General features: G+C 38.8%; 1 protein-coding gene across 1 annotated transcript; it reads left to right on the top strand.

The window, feature by feature from the left end:
• Positions 1-347: 347 nt before the first annotated feature.
• On the top strand, positions 348-19,974 carry stk38a (serine/threonine kinase 38a). Its single transcript, XM_062427912.1, has 14 exons — positions 348-380; positions 7,240-7,377; positions 9,472-9,523; positions 9,937-10,059; positions 11,052-11,135; positions 11,227-11,350; positions 12,591-12,745; positions 13,754-13,865; positions 14,238-14,299; positions 15,317-15,434; positions 15,551-15,674; positions 15,756-15,851; positions 16,395-16,489; positions 16,584-19,974. The coding sequence occupies exons 2-14, from the start codon at positions 7,247-7,249 to the stop codon at positions 16,718-16,720; spliced, it is 1,413 nt and encodes a 470-aa protein (XP_062283896.1). The 5' UTR covers positions 348-380; positions 7,240-7,246; the 3' UTR covers positions 16,721-19,974.
• The last annotated feature ends 210 nt before the right edge of the window (positions 19,975-20,184 follow it).

Here is a 20,184-nt window from a genome sequence, read left to right as displayed (position 1 = left end):
GTACGGTTTATACCTGCTCTATGTGTAAAGTGCCTTGAGATGACTTTTGTTGTGATTTGGCGCTATACAAATACATATTGATTGAGACTGATTGATACCTTCCATTCGTTTCTGTTTTTTTTAATTAAAACAATCATTTAAGATTTAGTTATTTACTTAATGATGTAAAGTAGTCCAGGGATAGCGTCTCATTCTACATGACTTACTCCGGAACAGTAGGTGGTGGTATGCACCGTATAAGCAATGATTGCAATCCGCCATAAAAGTAAAAGAAGAAGCAGGTTTAGGCCACTAGGTGTCACGCTGTGTTCAAACTGATGGTGACGCAACATGCTCAGTATAGCAGAGGAAGATAGACAGACACCGCACCTTCGACCAAGGTAAGTGAACAAAGACCAACTATAGAAATATAGAATGAAAGGCGCAGAGATGAAAGCCCACAACATTATATGTTGAATATTTGCTTTAACAACTTATCTAACCAAACGTAAAGTTATTCCGTTTTATGGTGACCTTTTTATAAACAAACGACTCAAGCTGTTTTAGCAGATAAGTGGCTAGCGTTAGCTAACTTTCTCTTAGCTATTCGATACGGCTGCCTTCAACAGTCAAAGCAGTTAAAATGAAAAGCAGTGTTTTCCGGTCAAACTTTCAAAGTAAAACACAAAACCGAATGGCCTGTTAAATTGTCGTTGGCGTGAAATGTACGGCTTTATTTTCTAGTGAATATCCGGTGTTATTCATACATTGTCATCTAAACTTAACAGTCAGGAACTTTAATAGCTAACTAGCTAGCTACCCAGTGGTAGCAAGTTAAAGCATCTATGACACTCCAAGTGAACGAAAACTATGTTACTACAAAATATAAACTATAACTGAAAGTAGGATACGCCTAGTGTTGAGTTAAATTAATCTTTCTATGTATAATAACTTACTGTTAGGTAGTTTATGGTACAGATGGCTACGTTGCTACCACAACTAACAGCTTTGGTATCTACGTGTTGTTGACACTGGCTGGGTCAGTCTGTCTGGCAACAGCTGAACAAAGCTGCACTTGATTACTCCGATTCTACGAATAGCCATGACGATATGACATGATAAATGATGTGTAGATGTAATGGAAATATATATTGTTTTATTGTTAATATTAGTTGCCCTTCTACTTTTCGCCTTTGTCGCGAATTCCAAGTTACTTGGTTAGCTTTCATGTGCTTCCTTTTTTAGCCCAAAAGACTTGTGTAGAGCAGTTTTGAACCCTTGTGTATCTTACCTAAAACTTATATGACAACAGATGATTGTATTTTTTCAAAATTGAATATACTGCACCAACACAGATGTACAGTAAAAGTATCTGCCTTACTTTTGTTTCGCTTTGCACTTAATATAACTATGTTGGTGTCATTTCTGAATACCAGCCAAGTCACTATTATGCAAAAAGTCATGACAGCAACTAGATCAGGCCTGTAACATTTCTGTAACTGGTTAAACACTACACAAGTCTGATTTGAATTCTGTCAGATTAATATTAAGACTACAACTTTTTTATTGTAGGCATGTCAGCACTGTATTAAAGTAAAATGGAACAACCTGGAACAAAACCTTACAATACAGAGGGAGATTACACACATCTTATTCCGCTATTTATAGTATTGTATAAAATCTGTAATTTAATTATCATCTCTCTTGTGAGCTCGAAGAAGGTTATCTTGAGGTCCTTTTAACAGAACACTGAATAAGCCTATTCTAAGTTGTTGTGGTTTTGATCAGTCTATATTAAACATTGCAGGGTTTTCCCTGCCTGTTTAACTCAAAGGTGCCTTTGTTGGGAATGATGGCATGTGATGTTAATGGAACAAAAAAGGTGGAACTCCCACTGTGAGGGCAGTGCAGCAGTCGGACTAGTACAGCGCACACAGGCTCCACTTATTTTGTAGTTCTTTAAAAATGGCAGTGGTTGCAAACATTTTTTGATTTAATGTTTAAATAATTACATTTGCATGAACATGAAGTATACTGTGAACTGGCAGTCAGAGACTAATGTTAGTGGTGTGGAGCAATGAACAAGGCCTGCAGACCAACACACACTGCAGCATTAAACAACTTAAACCAACTGTGAGATGAAGAAAATGTTCACCTCACACAGCCGGCACCTGTTCAGCATGTTGAACAATGATGTTTTTCACTGGAGCTAACAGCAGCAGAGAGGCTGCTCTCACTGCTGGAGACATGATGCTAATAACACAGAGGAACACTGTGCCTCCCCATCACTTTGTAAAATGTAAAATGCCTACAAATTGATGAATTCATTCATTCACCAAGTTGAGTTTAGTTAGTTTAGTCTAGTGAGTTAGTCGAGTTTAGTTATGGCGCTTTTTCACTATTCAGTTCTAGCACTACTCGGCTCGACTCGGTTTGGTACCACGAACGACCTTTTCCATTACTATAGTACCTACTCAACGTGGGCGGGGTCGTCATAGCACGGCTGTGAGAAACTGCCTGACTTCGTTTTATACGCGACACAAACACAAACAATGGAGGACATGGAGGCAATGGTGTACTTGCTGCTTGGCCTGTGCCTTTTTGTCACACACAAAGTAAGAGAAATGGGCTGAATCGCTGTAACTATTGTTGCCAGTATTTAAAAATGTCAGGTTTGATTTGTGTGTGGGACGGCTCATGACTCTCCAGTGACGACACTCTCTGATCAATCAGTGGCCGGCAGTCTGTTGACATCACATTTAGTATCGGCTCCGCTCGCTTGTAACCTCAGCAGAGCAGGTACTAAAAAAGTACCAGGTACCAGGTACTATCCCTGATGGAAACGCAAAATAAACCGAGTCGAGCCGAGTAGTGCTAGAACTGTATAGTGGAAAAGCCCCATTAGACTTGAGCTGGAGCTACGTGTGTGTGACCTGCTGTAGCTTCATGCTGAACAGCCAGAGCAGTATGTTGCTGCTAGCTTGAAATCCTCCCACAGTCTGAAATGTACGTGTGTATTATTAACACCGTACCAATTCTATGCAGGATATAATAGTTGTGATGGTTATTGTTAAGCACGTTAGCATGTTAACTAGCATAGCTCTCATCCAGTCACTGGGTTGCACTACAAATTAGGGGAAAGTTGGGTAAGAGAGGAAAAATGTGTCCCAGGTTAGAATCAGGTTAATGAGGTTAAAGGCCGTCCACACTGAGAACGATAACTATATATGTATAGTTTTAAATGTCATTCTAATTCACCTCAGAACTCTTCTACTTTTCTTTTTATTTCTCTGTACAACATACTACAGCAGTAACAGCTCATCAATAATTAGCTGCAGACACAGCTGGAGCGCGCAGGGACTATAAACCCTACATTGATAGTCACACAAGCTCTTGCTTGCTCGCTGCAGATTCCATGAGATTGTATATAATTTGCAGGCGTCAAGGAGCCGCTATCAATATGTGGGACACTCCCGGAAATTCCGGGAGAGTTGGGATGTCTGCACTAAAGCAATGAATAGCGCTATAGGGGTATTTGTAGCACCAGATATGCTACTGTTAGGATACTGTGAGGACACTGTTAAGACAGTTAACACACTTAATTGTTCAGGGATGTTTATGGACATTAGGCTGTTTTAATTTAGTTTTTGTTTTATTGTGAACTTGAATATCATCTAAAAGGGTCACAAGATCATTCTTTTGTTTACAGTAAGTTTCCAATTGACTGCTGAAACAAGTTATTGTTACATTATATTGCTAATAAATTATTTAATTTTGACAGTAGGGCCTTAGTGTGGTACATTGCAAACAACTGATGGAGATTATATCACTCATGACTAGTCTAAAAATGGCATAGGCATCTGTGCTAAAAGGACCCCAAAAAAAAGATTGAGAATCGAATCGAATCGTGACCTTAAAATCGAATCGAGGAGAATCGTTATCATTACAGTTATCGTTCTCAGTGTGGGCGGCCCTTTACTGACTTATTGTATGATAACATAGTCATCAACATATCATAAGATAGTAGATGTATGGACATGATAAAGATGATAATTATGTTATTGACCATTTTTGCTGACTTTGATATTGCCCATTGTGTTTCAGTGTGTTCATGATGTGAACATGATGCCAAAATAACCCAGCATAACTTATTGTGTGTTCTCTTTATACACTGCCTGGCCAAAAAAAAAGTCGCCACCAAAAAAAAGGTCACACACTCTAATATTTGGTTGGACCGCCTTTATCTTTGATTACGGCAAGCATTCGCTGTGGCATTGTTTCTATAAGTTTCTGCAATGTCACAAGTTTTATTTCCGTCCAGTGTTGCATTCAGTTTTCACCAAGATCTTGTATTGATGATGGGAGAGTCGGACCACTGCGGGTTAAGGTCTGGACTCTGTGGTGGCCAATCCATGTGTGAAAATAAAGTCTCATGCTCCCTGAACCACTCTTTCACTATTTGAGCCCCATGAATCCTGGCATTGTCATCTTACGGACGGAAATAAATCTTGTGACATTGCAGAAGCTTATCGAAACAGTGCCACAGCGAATGTGTGCCGTAATCAAAACTAAGGGCGGTCCAACGAAATATTAGAGTGTGTGACCTTTTTTTTTTTGGTGGCAACTTTTTTTTTGGCCAGGCAGTGTATTTGAGACAAATCATCCGTCCACCTGTCAGCAGCTTGATTGCAGAAGCTTTCAGCATTCTGAGAAATCCATTTTTGCTCATGCTAGTGAAACTTAAAAAGGGGGAGGGCAGCATGTGAGGCCCATATCACAGACAGATCTTCCACACTCTGTGTTAGTAGCTTCACTTTAAAATTAACTTTACACCCCTTACATGCTTCACATGGGGAGGATTTTACTTTGTAGGGGGGGCAATAGGTCTTACCGTGTCCTGTCACATATTTTGTCACTCTCCCTAAATTTGAAGTATTCTCTGAATTATAATATATAGTAATTAGTTATTTAGCGTATACTTAAGTAGTTCTATTCTCTGAACTATATTATATAGTAATTAGTTATTTAGCATATACTTAAGTAGTTCTATTCTCTGAACTATATTTTATAGTAATTAGTTATTTAGCGTATACTTAAGTAGTTCTATTCTCTGAACTATATTATATAGTAATTAGTTATTTAGCGTATACTTAAGTAGTTCTATTCTCTGAACTATATTATATAGTAATTAGTTATTTAGCATATACTTAAGTAGTTCTATTCTCTGAACTATATTTTATAGTAATTAGTTATTTAGCATACACTTAAGTAGTAATATTCTCTGAACTATATTATATAGTAATTAGTTATTTAGCGTATACTTAAGTAGTTCTATTCTCTGAACTATATTATATAGTAATTAGTTATTTAGCATATACTTAAGTAGTTCTATTCTCTGAACTATATTTTATAGTAATTAGTTATTTAGCATATACTTAAGTAGTAATATTCTCTGAACTATATTTTATAGTAATTAGTTATTTAGCATATACTTAAGTAGTAATATTCTCTGAACTATATTATATAGTAAATAGTTATTTAGCGTATACTTAAGTAGTAATATTCTCTGAAGTACAGTCACCAGCCTCTTCATTAGGTACACCTGTGCAATCTAATTCAATCCAATATAACCGCTCCGCTATAAATTCTAGATGTTTAGACATTTTCAGTTTTTGTTAACATTGTCAGGAAGGTGATTATTCTACTTTGTTTATTACTGAGATCCTACAAAGTTAAAATGTATAAACCTCATAAATGTAGAATGTATTGCAGAGTTGTTGTATTGGATTGCATTAGATTTCACAGCTGTACCTAATGAAGAGTCCAGTGAGTATATATTATATAGTTAAGTTATTCACTGAACTATATTATATACAAGTTATGTAGTATTATCTAGTTATGTAGTTATATTCTTTGAACTATATTATATAGTAATTAGAAGTTATGTAGTTATATTCTTTGAACTATATTATATAGTAATTAGAAGTTATGTAGTTATATTCTTTGAACTATATTATATAGTACATTAGAAGCTATATAGTATTATCTAGTTATGTAGTTATATTCTTTGAACTATATTATATAGTAAATTAGAAGCTATATAGTATTATCTAGTTAAGTAGTTATATTTGAACTGTATTATAGTTCAGTGATATATAAGTTGGAGGAGAGTGACTGCAGCTTCAGTAGCATTAGCATCACGATTTTTCTGCTTCGCTCTTTCTCTTCATGGCTGCTGTATGAGAAACATGTGAGTGGTGACTTAAAGTTGACGTTTTGTAACATCAGCTGATAAGACGTGCAGCACCGTACATTTCACACATCAAGCCGCTAATTTCACCATTGTTTGGTTGGAGCTGTGGATATATTCTGAGCCAGTGAGCATGAAACTTGTCATTAAAGGAATGTTACAGTTACCTGTGTGGGGAGTAACATTGTTAATGTTGACATCACATGGTACTGTTTTTGTTTTTTCCTGAGCAGGTTCAGCTTCAGATAATGTAGATTTATGTTTCAGCCAGCGGTCCATGTTTGTTTGCCTTCAACTTAATATCATTGTAAGCTTGTCTGTATTATGCTAGCGGGAGGTGCAGCAGCAGCAGAGGGAGGGGTCTCAGCCTCATAGAGAGCAGAGGGAGCTACATGTGTGTTCAGGGTTGAAGTCAGACAGTTGGACGCAGCGGTTTCCGGCCAGGCGCCCTGCATTCAGCACGGTGCAGATATTGGCTGAATATTAACATATATATCACTGTAAATGTGTGTGGATCCCGTGGTATAAGTGTTGGATTTGCGGAAATCAATTAAATTATGTGCAATACTTGCAACCCTGCACTGAAATGTAGGCCCTGATACCCTAAAACTTCCCATCTAAGTCACAACACAACTCTACCATCAGTACTTGCACAAATCAGATTTCGTCATTGTTTCTTCATAACTGTCACAATGTTATCACTGTTGTCTTGTTTCAGCAGCAGAGCCAGCAGCTTTCCTTCCTCTTTTCTGAGCCAACTGTCATTTCTTTTCATAGTTCAAGCTTTTTAGAGCTCAGCTCCATGTTGTGATAACTGGACTACTCTGACTTTTCAATAACAGTAAGGTACATTTTAATAGTGTTCTATGCTGCTGCCTTCCACCTTTCCTCTGTCTCTCTGGAACAGCGTCTTCTCACTAAGCTGCATGTCACCAGTCTGAATGGACGTGTGGATGCAGAGGATGTTCTACTGTGGACTCTAAGCTCAGTCAGTGTGTCTATCCTTGCAGGTAAAGCATGGCGATGACCGGCCACAGCTCATGCTCCTCCATGAGCAATCACACCAAGGAGCGGGTCACCATGGCCAAAGTGACCCTTGAGAACTTCTACAGTAACCTCATCGCCCAGCATGAGGAGAGAGAGATGAGGTAAATCCAGTTTAGTTTCACAGCCACATATGGAGGTTTTGACTGGCTGCATTATGTATCTAAAAAGCTCAGAGTATTTATCATGTGTAATTCCAGTCTAAGACAAGACTGTCACAATGTAATAAATAATGAAGCTGAAAAACACTTTTGCTATTAACTTTATAAACAAGTTAATAGCATGTGTGTCATCAGTGGGTGTGGCTTTTGTTAGAATTAAGAGGAGACAAAGTCACTTCCTGTTATGACAGGTTACGGTTATGTCACACGAGGTTACTTTGTGTCAGCCTGCTGTGTTCAGTATACAAGTCATTTTTGGGATCATGGTTAAATACATTAACAGTACAACAGGGAAAGTACAGAAAATAACACTATTATCATTCCAAAGCGGCTCATTAGGCAGAATTTTTCATTTCTTATAAAGCTCAAACCTGCAGCTTGTAACACAGGCTGTTTTTAAATGCATCAAGCTGAGATTAAAAAAATTCCCAAGAAACACGATCCTCTTAATAGTATGTTAATGTAATATATATCCTCATATTCTCATCTATACTCTTCTGTCATTATCTCATTACTTGTATTTCATTCTTACAGACCTACATATTGAACATTATTACTTACTGTGCCTTTCTTCAGTGTCACCTCCTATCAGAAATATTCTTTTTCTCCGCTCAGTTACTGTAGTTTAACCAAGCACACCTGCAGATCTTCCTCCCCACTCTAAACGGATATAACAGCCAACATGAGTCTCATATTTTACCTGTAAGACAGGTGTAATAATGCCCGTTGTTCATCATCGTGATGTGTAACATCAGATTTCTACACAGTTAGAGAAATATAAAGTGTGTCTCCTGTAGGGGTGTGACGAGATCTTGCGAGACTAAAACGCGCGATATTTCTCATCGAAGTGAATTTTGTCTCGCAAAGCTATAATTAAGGGGCGCACCAAAAAAAAAAAAAAAAGACGATCGGTTTTCTATCGCTCATTCATGTCATGTCTGGATCATTAACCTTGTTGCAGCGTCTACCTACCGAGATGAGGAGAGGAGAGGAGCAGCAGTAAGTTGACCTCAGGTCTCTACACTGAGAGCCTGAAGTAGGAGGAGCAGGGAATCTAGCGCAGCTATGGAAGCCTAATGATGCAAAAAGTAAAATGAGTCACACTACCAAATTATAACACTATTTATATTTTGTTCTACTTGTGTATTTATGTGATACAGGATTTGTGCAATTTACTTTTATTTCTGTGTTGTTTTACTAGCAATATGTTATAATTTGTGATAATTGGATTCTTTATTTAATTTATATTTATATATTAGAATTGTTTCTACTCTTTATAATTTACTTTTTAGTATTTGTGATTGTATCTAACTTTTATATTTATGGTTGTTATTTCCATAAATACCAAAATGATCTATCTATAAAATATCTATATGGGCAAACCTTTTACAGTGCTGCATACTGCATATGATAATTATATATTTAGAAAGTAGAACTGAAGTGATTCATTACAAGATGATTAGTTCAAACATTTCAAAATGCATCTGCATTATTTCCATTTTGTGGATTTCAAATAAAAGAACAGTCATGTATTTCCTCATTGAAATTTTCTTAAAAATCTAGTTAAAGTCTCGATCTCGTGAACCCAATATTTCGTCTCGTCTCGCCTCGTCCTGAGCTGAGTGTATCGTCACACCCCTAGTCTGCTTATATTCCTGGAATTGTAAAATGCAAATGCAGTGACAGCTCTGTGAGCTGAAGAGTCAACACAGACACATACCAGCATCTGTATTTATGTCATCTAGAGACAAGAATCTATCACACTGTCATTCCGCATTAGCCAAAAAGCAGTTTCTTCTTAAAAAAGGCAGCAATTCCACTTAGAACATGTACGTCGACTCAGGGGCATCTACACCGATGTGCTCACTCTGTGACTTTTAGGGGCTGCTGTACACAAAATATTTTTGGGAAGTATCAGTTAGGTGTGCAGGTGCCTTTTTTTAAAAATAGTTTTTGCCATCTTTTCAACATCAATACCCTATGTACACAATACTTGGTGGCTATAAAGCAAAAATAATGGTAAACTGTTGTTTTCAGGCAGCAGAAGCTGGAGAAAGTAATGGATCAGGAGGGCCTGGCTGATGAAGAGGTGAGTGTCCATCATTTGTTCTTCACACACACACATCTGCAATGGTTTCCTCAGCATGCTCTGTGGCAGCATGGTACAAGCACAGCACTTTAAAGAACTGTGGTTGTCCTCAGTCCCTGTTGGCTGGCTAGACTTTTTACATCCTCCTCCAACACTGCTGTAATTGCTTAATACTTACTTCCTTTGTGGGGCATTCTTTAGCTTTACTAGGTTGTGAGTTTTAGATAGTTTTGATGTGAAACTTTTTGAAGCTTACTGAGGGCTTCCACACAATTTTAGGGAAAATAAAAGCCCTACACATATACTGGGTTTGAGATCACAAAACTGTAAACCACTGGAGCTATTTGGGTGAATGGGATGACGGTAAGGTGTGTGCTGTATTTAATGGTAACAGTGGTGTCTCTGCTCTGCAGAAACGTATTCGACGTTCTCAGCATGCAAGGAAAGAAACTGAGTTTCTGCGCCTGAAACGTACCCGCCTGGGTCTGGAGGACTTTGAGTCTCTGAAGGTGATTGGCCGAGGAGCTTTTGGAGAGGTAAAAACACATAAAACATGAACACCTGGATTATGAATTCCATCTGCAATTATTTATCTTTGGTATTATTTAACATTGAAACACTGAACTCCAGAAAGTGTAACAATCCTGTAGTTTCATGTTTTGACCACAAGTTAATTTGAGAAACCATGTTTTGTCCATCATTTTGGCAGGCTGTTAGAAAATACTACAAACCCATGAGCCCTGGTTGTCACTGCTAGAGAGAATAAGAGCAGTAATAATTCAATATGGTTTATTTCAATTGTCCCAGCTGTAGAACTGTGAGTGATGTAACAGTGTCTATGGGGAAAATGAGTGAGAGTTTTACATTTGGAACTAATGTAACTCTACTGTTATCCAGGAGTGTAAATATTTATCTTGATGGTCAGCCCAACTTCAAAAATCTTTTAAACTCTTGGATCACAATTGCACACGACAGAGAACCCATAATACCCTAATAGTGTACTAATGTGGCAGCGCTCTTTTATAACACTTTAATCACATGTGTAGAATAAGAGGAGTTCTCTTTAGAAATGAACATGCTTATGTATCATAAGTCAGAATACGTATTACTCAGTAATAACAGCAGGCTTTCCTACAGCATATTTTAACAGAGGCACACATACTGTATACTATTAACCTTAAAACCAGCTGAGACAGTAAATTCAAACAATAAAGGCCATGTAGGATGACTGTTTGTTTAAACTCGTCAAATAACAAAATTGATTAAGCCAAGTCAATATTATTTACACAACCAGATATCACATATTACAAATTTGCCTCAATGGGCTTTGCAATCTGTACAGCGTATGATATCCCCTATAGCACCCTTGATTCGGATAAGGGAAAAACTGGGAACAAAATGTCAGGAGCAACAGAAGAGGACAAAGAGACAGACAGATGTTTTGTGTACAGAATACACCTAGAAAGCTGTATTTTAAAAAACAGTTCCCATTGATCAAACATTAAAGCACTGCTGTGTTTTCTTCTAGGTGCGTTTGGTGCAGAAGAAAGACACCGGTCATGTCTATGCCATGAAGATTCTTCGCAAGGCTGACATGCTGGAGAAAGAACAGGTGAGGAGGAAAATACATACACTGCTGTTGTTGTAACTGTTGGCCATTTTTAACCCTGTATGTGTGTGTGTGTGCCCTGACCTTTTGTTAGGTTGGTCATATTCGTGCTGAGCGGGACATCCTGGTGGAGGCTGACAGCCTGTGGGTGGTCAAGATGTTCTACAGTTTCCAGGATAAGATGAACCTCTACCTTATCATGGAATTCCTGCCAGGAGGTATGAGTCTCACCCCTAAAGACCAATTCATGGTTTCCACATATGTAGATAGCAGTAGTTCACAGCAGTTCACAGCGATCCTTCACATAGTGCAATTGAGCATCAGTGGACACAGATGCATTCAACATGTGCGCACTAGACAATAAGGTTGCAGTGTGATAAGCTTTTACATGCAATAATGTGTTACTTCAACCAGACTTGCTGGATCATATTTCATTATCTCACTGATACTTAAAACAACACAGCCCCCACCAGTTGCTAGCATTGTTTTACAGTGTTTTTTTCTGTCTGAATGTGGCTCGGAGTTTCTGTATGTTGCAGAACAACAAGAATTTTTAATAATTGGCTTTGCTGCACCCCTCTTTGACTCGTCATGATCACAGACTCACTCCAAATCATCCAGTATCTAACTCTCAAGCATGCTGTTAGCACCAGGATAGAGAGATGCATTAAGTACAGTGTGGACGTCAGCAATGATGCCCACATGCTCCGGAGGGAATCTATTTTGATAGATTTACTTTCCTCCCATGATGTACTCTGTGTGCAAAATTGAAAAGGTTTTGGCCTCTGCCTGCATGAACAAGATGTCACAGAACATTGTGTCATTTAAAGCCTCACTGAATGTCGTCTCCACCTCACCTGGAACACTCAAGTCTCTGGACACGTTATCTTCCACCACATCAGTCCCTCTTTTTTCACCTCATTTATCAATGCCATGACAATTATTTGGCCCCTTTTAAAGAACCTTCAGACACTCGGATGCCCTGACATTTTGCTATGCCTAAAGCCACCTAAACAATGCATGCACATGAGACCAAAGACAAGACATGACTAAACCCTAATAGCTAATTACTATGAACATCCACCACCAACTGGACAGGGGTGTGACAAGTATCTGTAACAGGACTGGAAATAGTCAGATCAGTACCAATCCCACAACACCGTGCTGTTGGAAGATCACAACCTGTGAGCTGTGTCACAAGCCAGCTAACCGTTACACTTTGAGGCACCACCAACTTACTTCTACAAAGCCTTATTTCTAAGGAGTTAGTGGACACTACATTAAGGTGCTATGTCTCCGCTTTAATTTGAGAAGATGACATCAGTATAGAAAGAACTGAGTGGGAGATGCAACCCCGTTAACACATTGTACCCTAAGCCTATCTCTGGGCTGCTTTTGCCCATCTCTACGACATGATACAAGCTGGATTGAATGTGGTCTCTGCTGTTGTCCCTGCAGGAGACATGATGACCCTCCTGATGAAGAAGGACACTCTGACAGAAGAGGCCACTCAGTTCTACATAGCAGAGACGGTGCTGGCCATCGACTCCATCCACCAGCTGGGCTTCATCCACAGAGACATCAAGCCAGACAACCTGTTGTTGGACTCCAGGGTGAGGAGAAACTTTCACTGTTTACCACAGTTTCCATAATAATGAGCATTTTCCTTTTTAGTTATGAACTGGGCCTTTTATCTACATCAGTGGCAAAAAGGAGCAGACCCTTATTTGGGACAGGCTTCAGACAGCAAACTTGTGCTTGTGTTGACTAGCAGAGCTCAGCCACTCCACCAGAAACATGTCTAGATTCACAGTATTGGAGCACCCTGGTGGTTGAGTGGTTAGAGCGCATGCCATGTAATCCCAGCATCCCTGGTTCTAATCCGGCCAGGGACCAATGCTGCTGGTCATTCCCCCCTCTCTCCCCTTGTTTCCTGTCTGCCTCTCTGCCAGTTACTGTATAAATAAAAGCAAAACAGCCCTGAACAAATCTTTTTTTTTTTTTTTAATCTCAATAACGTCTAGATTTAATTGTGCCAGTGTGGTCAAGGCATTCCTCGCAGTCAGTAAAACTCTTCAATAAATAAAGGTAAAAAAAAAAAGAGTAGAGTACTTTTTGTTGATTGAGAAGAAAGAAACACTTCTCACTGTTTTGTGTGGCTCCATAATTATTCTTTTCATATGAAAAACAGCAGGAAATTTTGAATTTGGTTGATGGTAGCATAACGTCAAACCGGAGCACCACTTGAAAAGATGATACTGGAATGAGAGTATGAAAACTTGATTGTTGTTGCTGAGAACAGCAGTGTGGTGGGTTACCCCAGTCTGACTTTATATGACAACTTTGAGAGAGCAGGGTAAGTCTTCCTGAAATAAACGGTGGCACTCGTGTCTGTAAGGTGAAGTAAGAAGAAGAACAGAACTGTAAAACAACACAACAGCAGTTCCTATGTTATTCTGCAGTAACACACCCATATTCCTCTGCAGTGTGAATGTGTTGTATAAACTGCACTCATTATATTTGACTTTACTGTTCCTGATATCCATAAATGGTGGCAGCCCTTTTACTTCCAAACTTGGGCTCATGTTGTTTAAACTTCACTGTGTGTGTTTTCTTTCCAGGGTCATGTGAAGCTGTCTGACTTTGGTCTGTGCACTGGGCTGAAGAGAGCTCACCGTACCGAGTTCTACAAGAACCTGAACCACAGCCTGCCCAGTGACCTCAGTAAGCAAAGTCAGGCAACCCTTTCCATTTATTTCAACTGTACTCTGCATGCAACTTCAACCACTTGCATCTGTTTTTTATATTCTGAATCAGCTTTATATTGCTCTACGTTAATATTTACTCACTCAGGTTCAGACTTTGATTTCTATTGGCTGTTTAGTTCCAAGACCATATAACTTATTAACAAGCTAGTAAAGTTAGTTTGACAGATTAAAAAGAAAAACATGTTTGGGTTCATTGTGAGTGATGACAAAGCTCTGTAAGCCATGACATACTGCAGCAGTATCTCCATGCTGGTTAATGTGCAGGACATGTTAGTATTTACTGTAATGCATCAGTAAGGGAACAGCTTTGTAAAACTGAGATGTCCTCTCTTCACAGCCTTTCAGAACATGAACTCCAAGAGGAAAGCTGAGACGTGGAAGAGAAACAGGCGGCAGCTGGTGGGTGTGAACAGAGCTCTGCATGTACACTTTGACACTACTTTGACCACGTTGCATAATAGCCAGAATTTTTCCTGGATGATTTTGAGACAGAGGTGGAAAAAGCTGGATAACCTGGGAAGTCCTGTGATGATATACAGTACTTCTCTACAGTGATTGTACAGTACTTCTTATACAGTACAATCATGATACTTGAGCGCCGATTTGATTCAGAATCGATTCTCGATTTTTAAAAACTGTTACTGAATGAATAGAAATAGAAAAGGAGGATCTATTTTCAGTCTCTTGATCCAGTTAACTGTGTGCCAAACCATCACTAGTGTCCTCATTCCACTGAAATACAATATGAAACAGAACTGGCAGATAAGATACACGGTCTTATCTATTAAAAAACTATTAATGAATGAATGAATTTCTAAGCATCTTACAGTCTGCTTCCAGCATGAGAGTAACAAACTGAGCGTGTATTGTCCAGCTGCTGCACTGCCCTCTCAGTTGAGTTCTGTCTTTTTTTATTCAGTCAGCTCATCTTTCCTCCACCGGAGGTTTCAACAAAGTCGGCACCCAATAACATGACTCCCCCACAGTCTCTCCTGTTGCCACTAGTGACAAGTAGGATCCACATATGTCTGCAGAAAGATCCATTTTTTGTCGCATCTTGTATTGTTTAATAAGAGGGGACATGAATTTAGTTTAGTGAAATTAAGCTGAATCCCCCATAAAATGAGCTCCCTCCAGATATACTATTCTTTCATCATTCATATTCCTGCAGTAATAATAACACGCAGTGTATGATTATTTTAACTGTTAAATCCATCAGACCTAATGTTGGCTAGCTAAATCTACCCTTTTGTCTTCTCTGTCCTCTTCTTCTTTCCCTTTCTCTTTCTCACTGCTTCAGGGATCTCTGGCACACCTCACGTGTACTTGTCTCCACTTCCGGTGTCTGTCATTTCAAAATAAAAGTCAAACTAACTTTCTCTATACTGTTCCCCTTCTTCTCCTCATCCTTTTTAGGCCTTCTCCACTGTGGGAACTCCAGACTACATCGCTCCAGAGGTCTTCATGCAAAATGGATACAATAAGCTCTGTGATTGGTGGAGCCTAGGTGTCATCATGTATGAAATGCTGATAGGTAAGATACATTATAAATCATAATCACTGGATTTACCTTAATGGGTTTAAGACCACACCAGCACTAAATGTGGTCCAACTGATTCTTGATGTTTTTGTTGTCCTTGGTGTTTCCAGGTTATCCTCCGTTCTGCTCAGAGACGCCTCAGGAGACGTACAGGAAAGTGATGAACTGGAGGGAGACGCTAACCTTTCCACCAGAAGTGCCTATATCAGAGAAGGCCAAAGACCTCATCCTCAGGTAGGAAGATATCTTTCATTACTGCCACCACAGACATTAATGCTGCATGTACAGTAGTAAGTGAACAGGTTTTTTGTGCAGGTTCTGCTGTGAGGAGGATCACAGGATTGGTGCTACAGGTGTAGAGGTGATCAAGTCCGATCCATTCTTTGAGGGGGTGGACTACGACCATATCAGGTGGGGCCTGTTCATCATATAGTACATTGAGATTTTAAATATTTTTCTTTTGTTTAAGATGATTACTTTTTAAAGACACTTCAGTCCTGTTCTTCAAAGCAGAGGAGAGCTCTAGAGCTGCTCCTAATTCTCTGCAGGTTCATTACCATGTGTTATTATGATATTATGTTTGTGTATTTTATTATAAAATACATAAGTAAAATATATAAAATGCATGATAACACGATGGGTTTTTACTGCCACAGTTAAATTATTCTAATTATTGTACTGGTGTCTGTAAGGAAAGGAGGCATTTCTACCTGAAATTCATAACGCTCATAATCCAGTTAAGCTCATCAGCAGTCTTATTTATCCATGAATAAAGAACAGGACCCACAGACATTTTTGAGCTCCATTAAGTACTAGTTCATCCGGGGATCCACTCTGTGTACTTGGTCTACATAATCCACACTGACATGTTAGCCAGGTCACATCCAGCTACTTCAGTTCCTCAAATGCAACGTGTCTGAATTGTTTCTCATTGTTCTCTGATGTGCTCTGCAGAGAGAGGCCTGCTGCCATTCCTATAGAGATCAAAAGCATCGATGACACCTCAAACTTTGATGAATTCCCTGATTCAGATATCCTCACACCAACGAGTACGTTGCCTGTTTCTGTCCAGCACATTTCATATTTAGTGCCCTCTGTTGTGATGTGTGAAATGACTGAAACCCAAATCCTCTTTTGTTCCAGCTGCTCCAGTGTCCAACCACACAGAGGCTGACCTGAAGAACAAGGACTGGGTCTTCATCAACTACACCTATAAACGCTTTGAAGGCCTCACTGCTCGAGGAGCCATACCATCCTACATGAAATCAGGAAAGAGATGAACACCTTCAGACAGGCTTTTAACCAACTCCACCATGAAAACCTGAATGAGTCCTTGTCTAAACCCTGTTGTCTGAGGATGGACAACCGCTCCCGTCTTCTCACACCTGTGATGTGGATTTTCATCACAAAGGTTCAATTTCATTGCTGTCCTCCACAGAAACTGCTGCCTTCATTTCTGATGCTTCCGAGGGTACCTTTCTACTTCTTCTGCTCACACATGACTGAACTGGGATTAAAGTGATTTAAATTCTTTCCACTTGCCTTTTACACCAGTGGATGCAGTGGGACTTCTTCACTCCAGACACCAGCATCACTTACATTTCCTCTCTGCACCAGCACCAGTCTGTTGGACCTACCAAGGGCTCCTCTCCTTCCAAACCAGGATGTCCACTTGATTTACCTTTTTTATGTCGAGTTCTTAGCTCAAACATTGCATTTAGCTGTCACTTGAAGTGAATCAGGTGCTATTCAGGGGTTCTGTCCAAATGTTTTTTCCTTGTTTCCTACAAGGGCTTCTTAAGATTGCGCCTAACCAAAGACTGTGAGCTTAAAGAATCAAGTCATGTTTCTGCTTGATCTCTCTGTCATGTCACTTGTAACTTAGAATTGTAGTTTTATAGATATATTTGCAAGATTTGCTTGTTAATAAGAGTGATTATATGAGAATGATGCATTTTGTGGAACAAACACGAGATTCTTGTTACGTTTTCACAATGACCCACTTGTGTTCAGCTTCCTTTAGCACCTTATATGATGTTGGATCCCACAGCAGTATAGTCAGGCCTACAGCTCATTTGTTTGTGTGTTTAAATTGGGTTTATTTATTGGACAGGAAAAGTACACGTGTCTCCTCACAGGGGTTTGAAAGTGCTCTCTCCAAACTGAAGTCACCATTTCTTTTTCAGAGATTTGACTGTTTTAATGAACATGTTCTACATTCAGACTTAGTCAGGGTGGGAGAAAACTCTGAAGCATTTCAGGAAAACTATTCTATAAACGATTGAGTTAAAGACAGGGTGACCCATTACACCTGTTCATAGTACATTATTGTAGTAGAGAAACTTCCATCTGAAACACCTCAGGTGAAAACATTCAACATATTGGACACAGTACACACTGATTTCTCAGAGGTCATGCTGTGATTATTTTGTGTTGTTGGAATGCAGCAGAAACAAGGGAACTTAAACAGAAGCCTGTTTAAAAAAAAAAAAAAAAGAAGAAAGAAATCATTCCTTATGAAAATGTTCAGTGTGAGTCACAGGGACACGTTTTGGTTGCAGTTTTTTTTTTTGTTAAAATCATCACCCTGCTTTGAGTACTGCCTTCTTTAGACATTTGGTTTGGGTGATGAACTTATGAGAAGTAATCTTTTATGTTGTAATATATTTTGACATGTTAGTTGATTCCTGAGGTGTTTGAAGTTGATACCAGCTGGAGGGAATCCTCTGCCACATTTGTCACTCTAAATGTGCTATTTTTTTAAGAAGAGACACTCAACACCTTAAAGAGTAACTCACAGTACAGCAATGCTTGTCCTCCAAGCAAGATCCAGTTTGGAGTTACTCTTCAAGTCTAGAAGCACAGGGCTAAACTTTTCCAGTGAACACAATATCCAAAATGCTGTCATCTGAAATGAATGTAAATGAATGTGTATGGAGTAACAGACAAGAACTTTTTTTGACACAATTCCAAATGCTGTTTGCTTGAATGTAGCCTGGACACATGCTTTTTTTAGTTTTTTATTCTTACACATGAGTTATAAGAATGGAAGCCCCTCTCAAACAAGACATTTAGGAATGAACAATAAAAATGTATATGGTCTTAAAGGACCAGTGCGTAAGATTTAGTGACATCTAGCAGTGAGATTACAATTTACAACAAACTGAATCACCGCACCCTTTGCCCCCCCCTCTTCCATTCCAAGAATATAGGAGAACCTATGGTGGCTGCAAAAAATAAAAAAGGCCTCTCTAGAGCCAATGTTTGGTTTGTCCATTCTGGGCTACTGTATGGAAGAAGACCCTCTCTCTAAGATATAAAGGGTACAGTGTAAGGTAAGAAAAACACAGCAATTCTTATTTTGAGGGGATTATTAATACTTATTAAAATATACATATGGATATTACATTTCTACTACTATCTCAAAATGTTGACTTGTTTCAAGAATTGGACGTGAAATGTTCAATATCATTAAGACCAAATGTAGTCTAATTTCGGGCATCATTGTTCTTGTTTAATACTTATGATTTGCATCATAATTTGGATTTATGAGGCTAAAACATTTTTTTATTTTATTTATGAAGTCCAAATTTTAAAGTCATAAATGAAATCTAGCCATGTGTTGTCCTAATTTTGCCTTAGTAGGTCAAAATTATCAGTCAAAACTGAGAGAATTTAGGCAAGTCATATTACGACACTCATAATTTAGATGTAAAAAGCCACAAGTTAAAGTATTAAGTAACCACATAATTTAGTAGTTAAAATGTTGTCTTAAGTCAATTATTATTTTGCCATTTTTTTATTTTGAATGATCTCGTAATACTTTAATTTCTCAAAGTTTTAACTCGCAATGAGGATTTTTATTTTTGTAAATCACAACTTCATCTATTATTTCCCAGCACTAATGGACTTCAGTAGCTGAGTTGTGTCCAAAGCTTTTTCTTCTCATCTGTACTATAAAACTTGTGTATTCAGGTAGTGTGTAGATGAAGCTCAGCATATTGTAACACAATTTAGAAAAGCACACAGTGGAGCTTTTTTTTTTCTATAGCAGGGGTCAGTTCTTTAAGTGAGCTGTCTGTTAATGGAAGGATCCTGCTCTGCATGCTTTTACCAAACAGTAAATTAGTCCACTTAAAGCAATAGATGTGTGTGTGTGTGTGTGTGTGTGTGTGTGTGTGTGTGTGTGTGTGTGTGTGTGTGTGTGTGTGTGTGTGTGTGTGTGTGTGTGTGTGTGTGTGTGTGTGTGTGTGTGTGTGTGTGTGTGTGTGTGTGTGTGTGTGATCATGCTCAGTTAAAACGATGCAATGTTGGACTTTTTGATGGCCTGCTTGATGATCTGTATGTTTTCTACCAGCTATGCTCAGATATGTATGTATGTGCTTCTGTCATCATGTCCCACATGTGATCTGGGAGTCAGAAGTGAGGGGATTTGGGAAGGTGGGTGTGCATTATTTAAACCACTGTTCTCTTTGTAGCCTGTGGCTGTTGTATTATTTTCCTGCTATTTGACAATGAACTACTCTGCACTTCATGTGTTGTGTCCTTCTTTACAACATTTCAAAGACTGCTAGCCAACTGTCAAAGTCCCTGTAAGGATGTAGGTGGTATGTCTTTATTAGAGTGTGCTTGGCCTGCAGCACCAGGTGTGGAGATGCTAAATATATACAGCATTTTTAGAGGGGCTTTCAACAATGGGCCCAATCATTTTCTATGAATCTATGCAGTAAGGTTTATTTTTTAT

This window comes from Scomber scombrus, chromosome 10 (genome assembly GCF_963691925.1).
Source record: "Scomber scombrus chromosome 10, fScoSco1.1, whole genome shotgun sequence".
NCBI lineage: Eukaryota > Metazoa > Chordata > Actinopteri > Scombriformes > Scombridae > Scomber > Scomber scombrus.
Note: the sequence above shows the minus strand (reverse complement) of the source record. Positions and strands in the feature narration are given on the sequence as shown.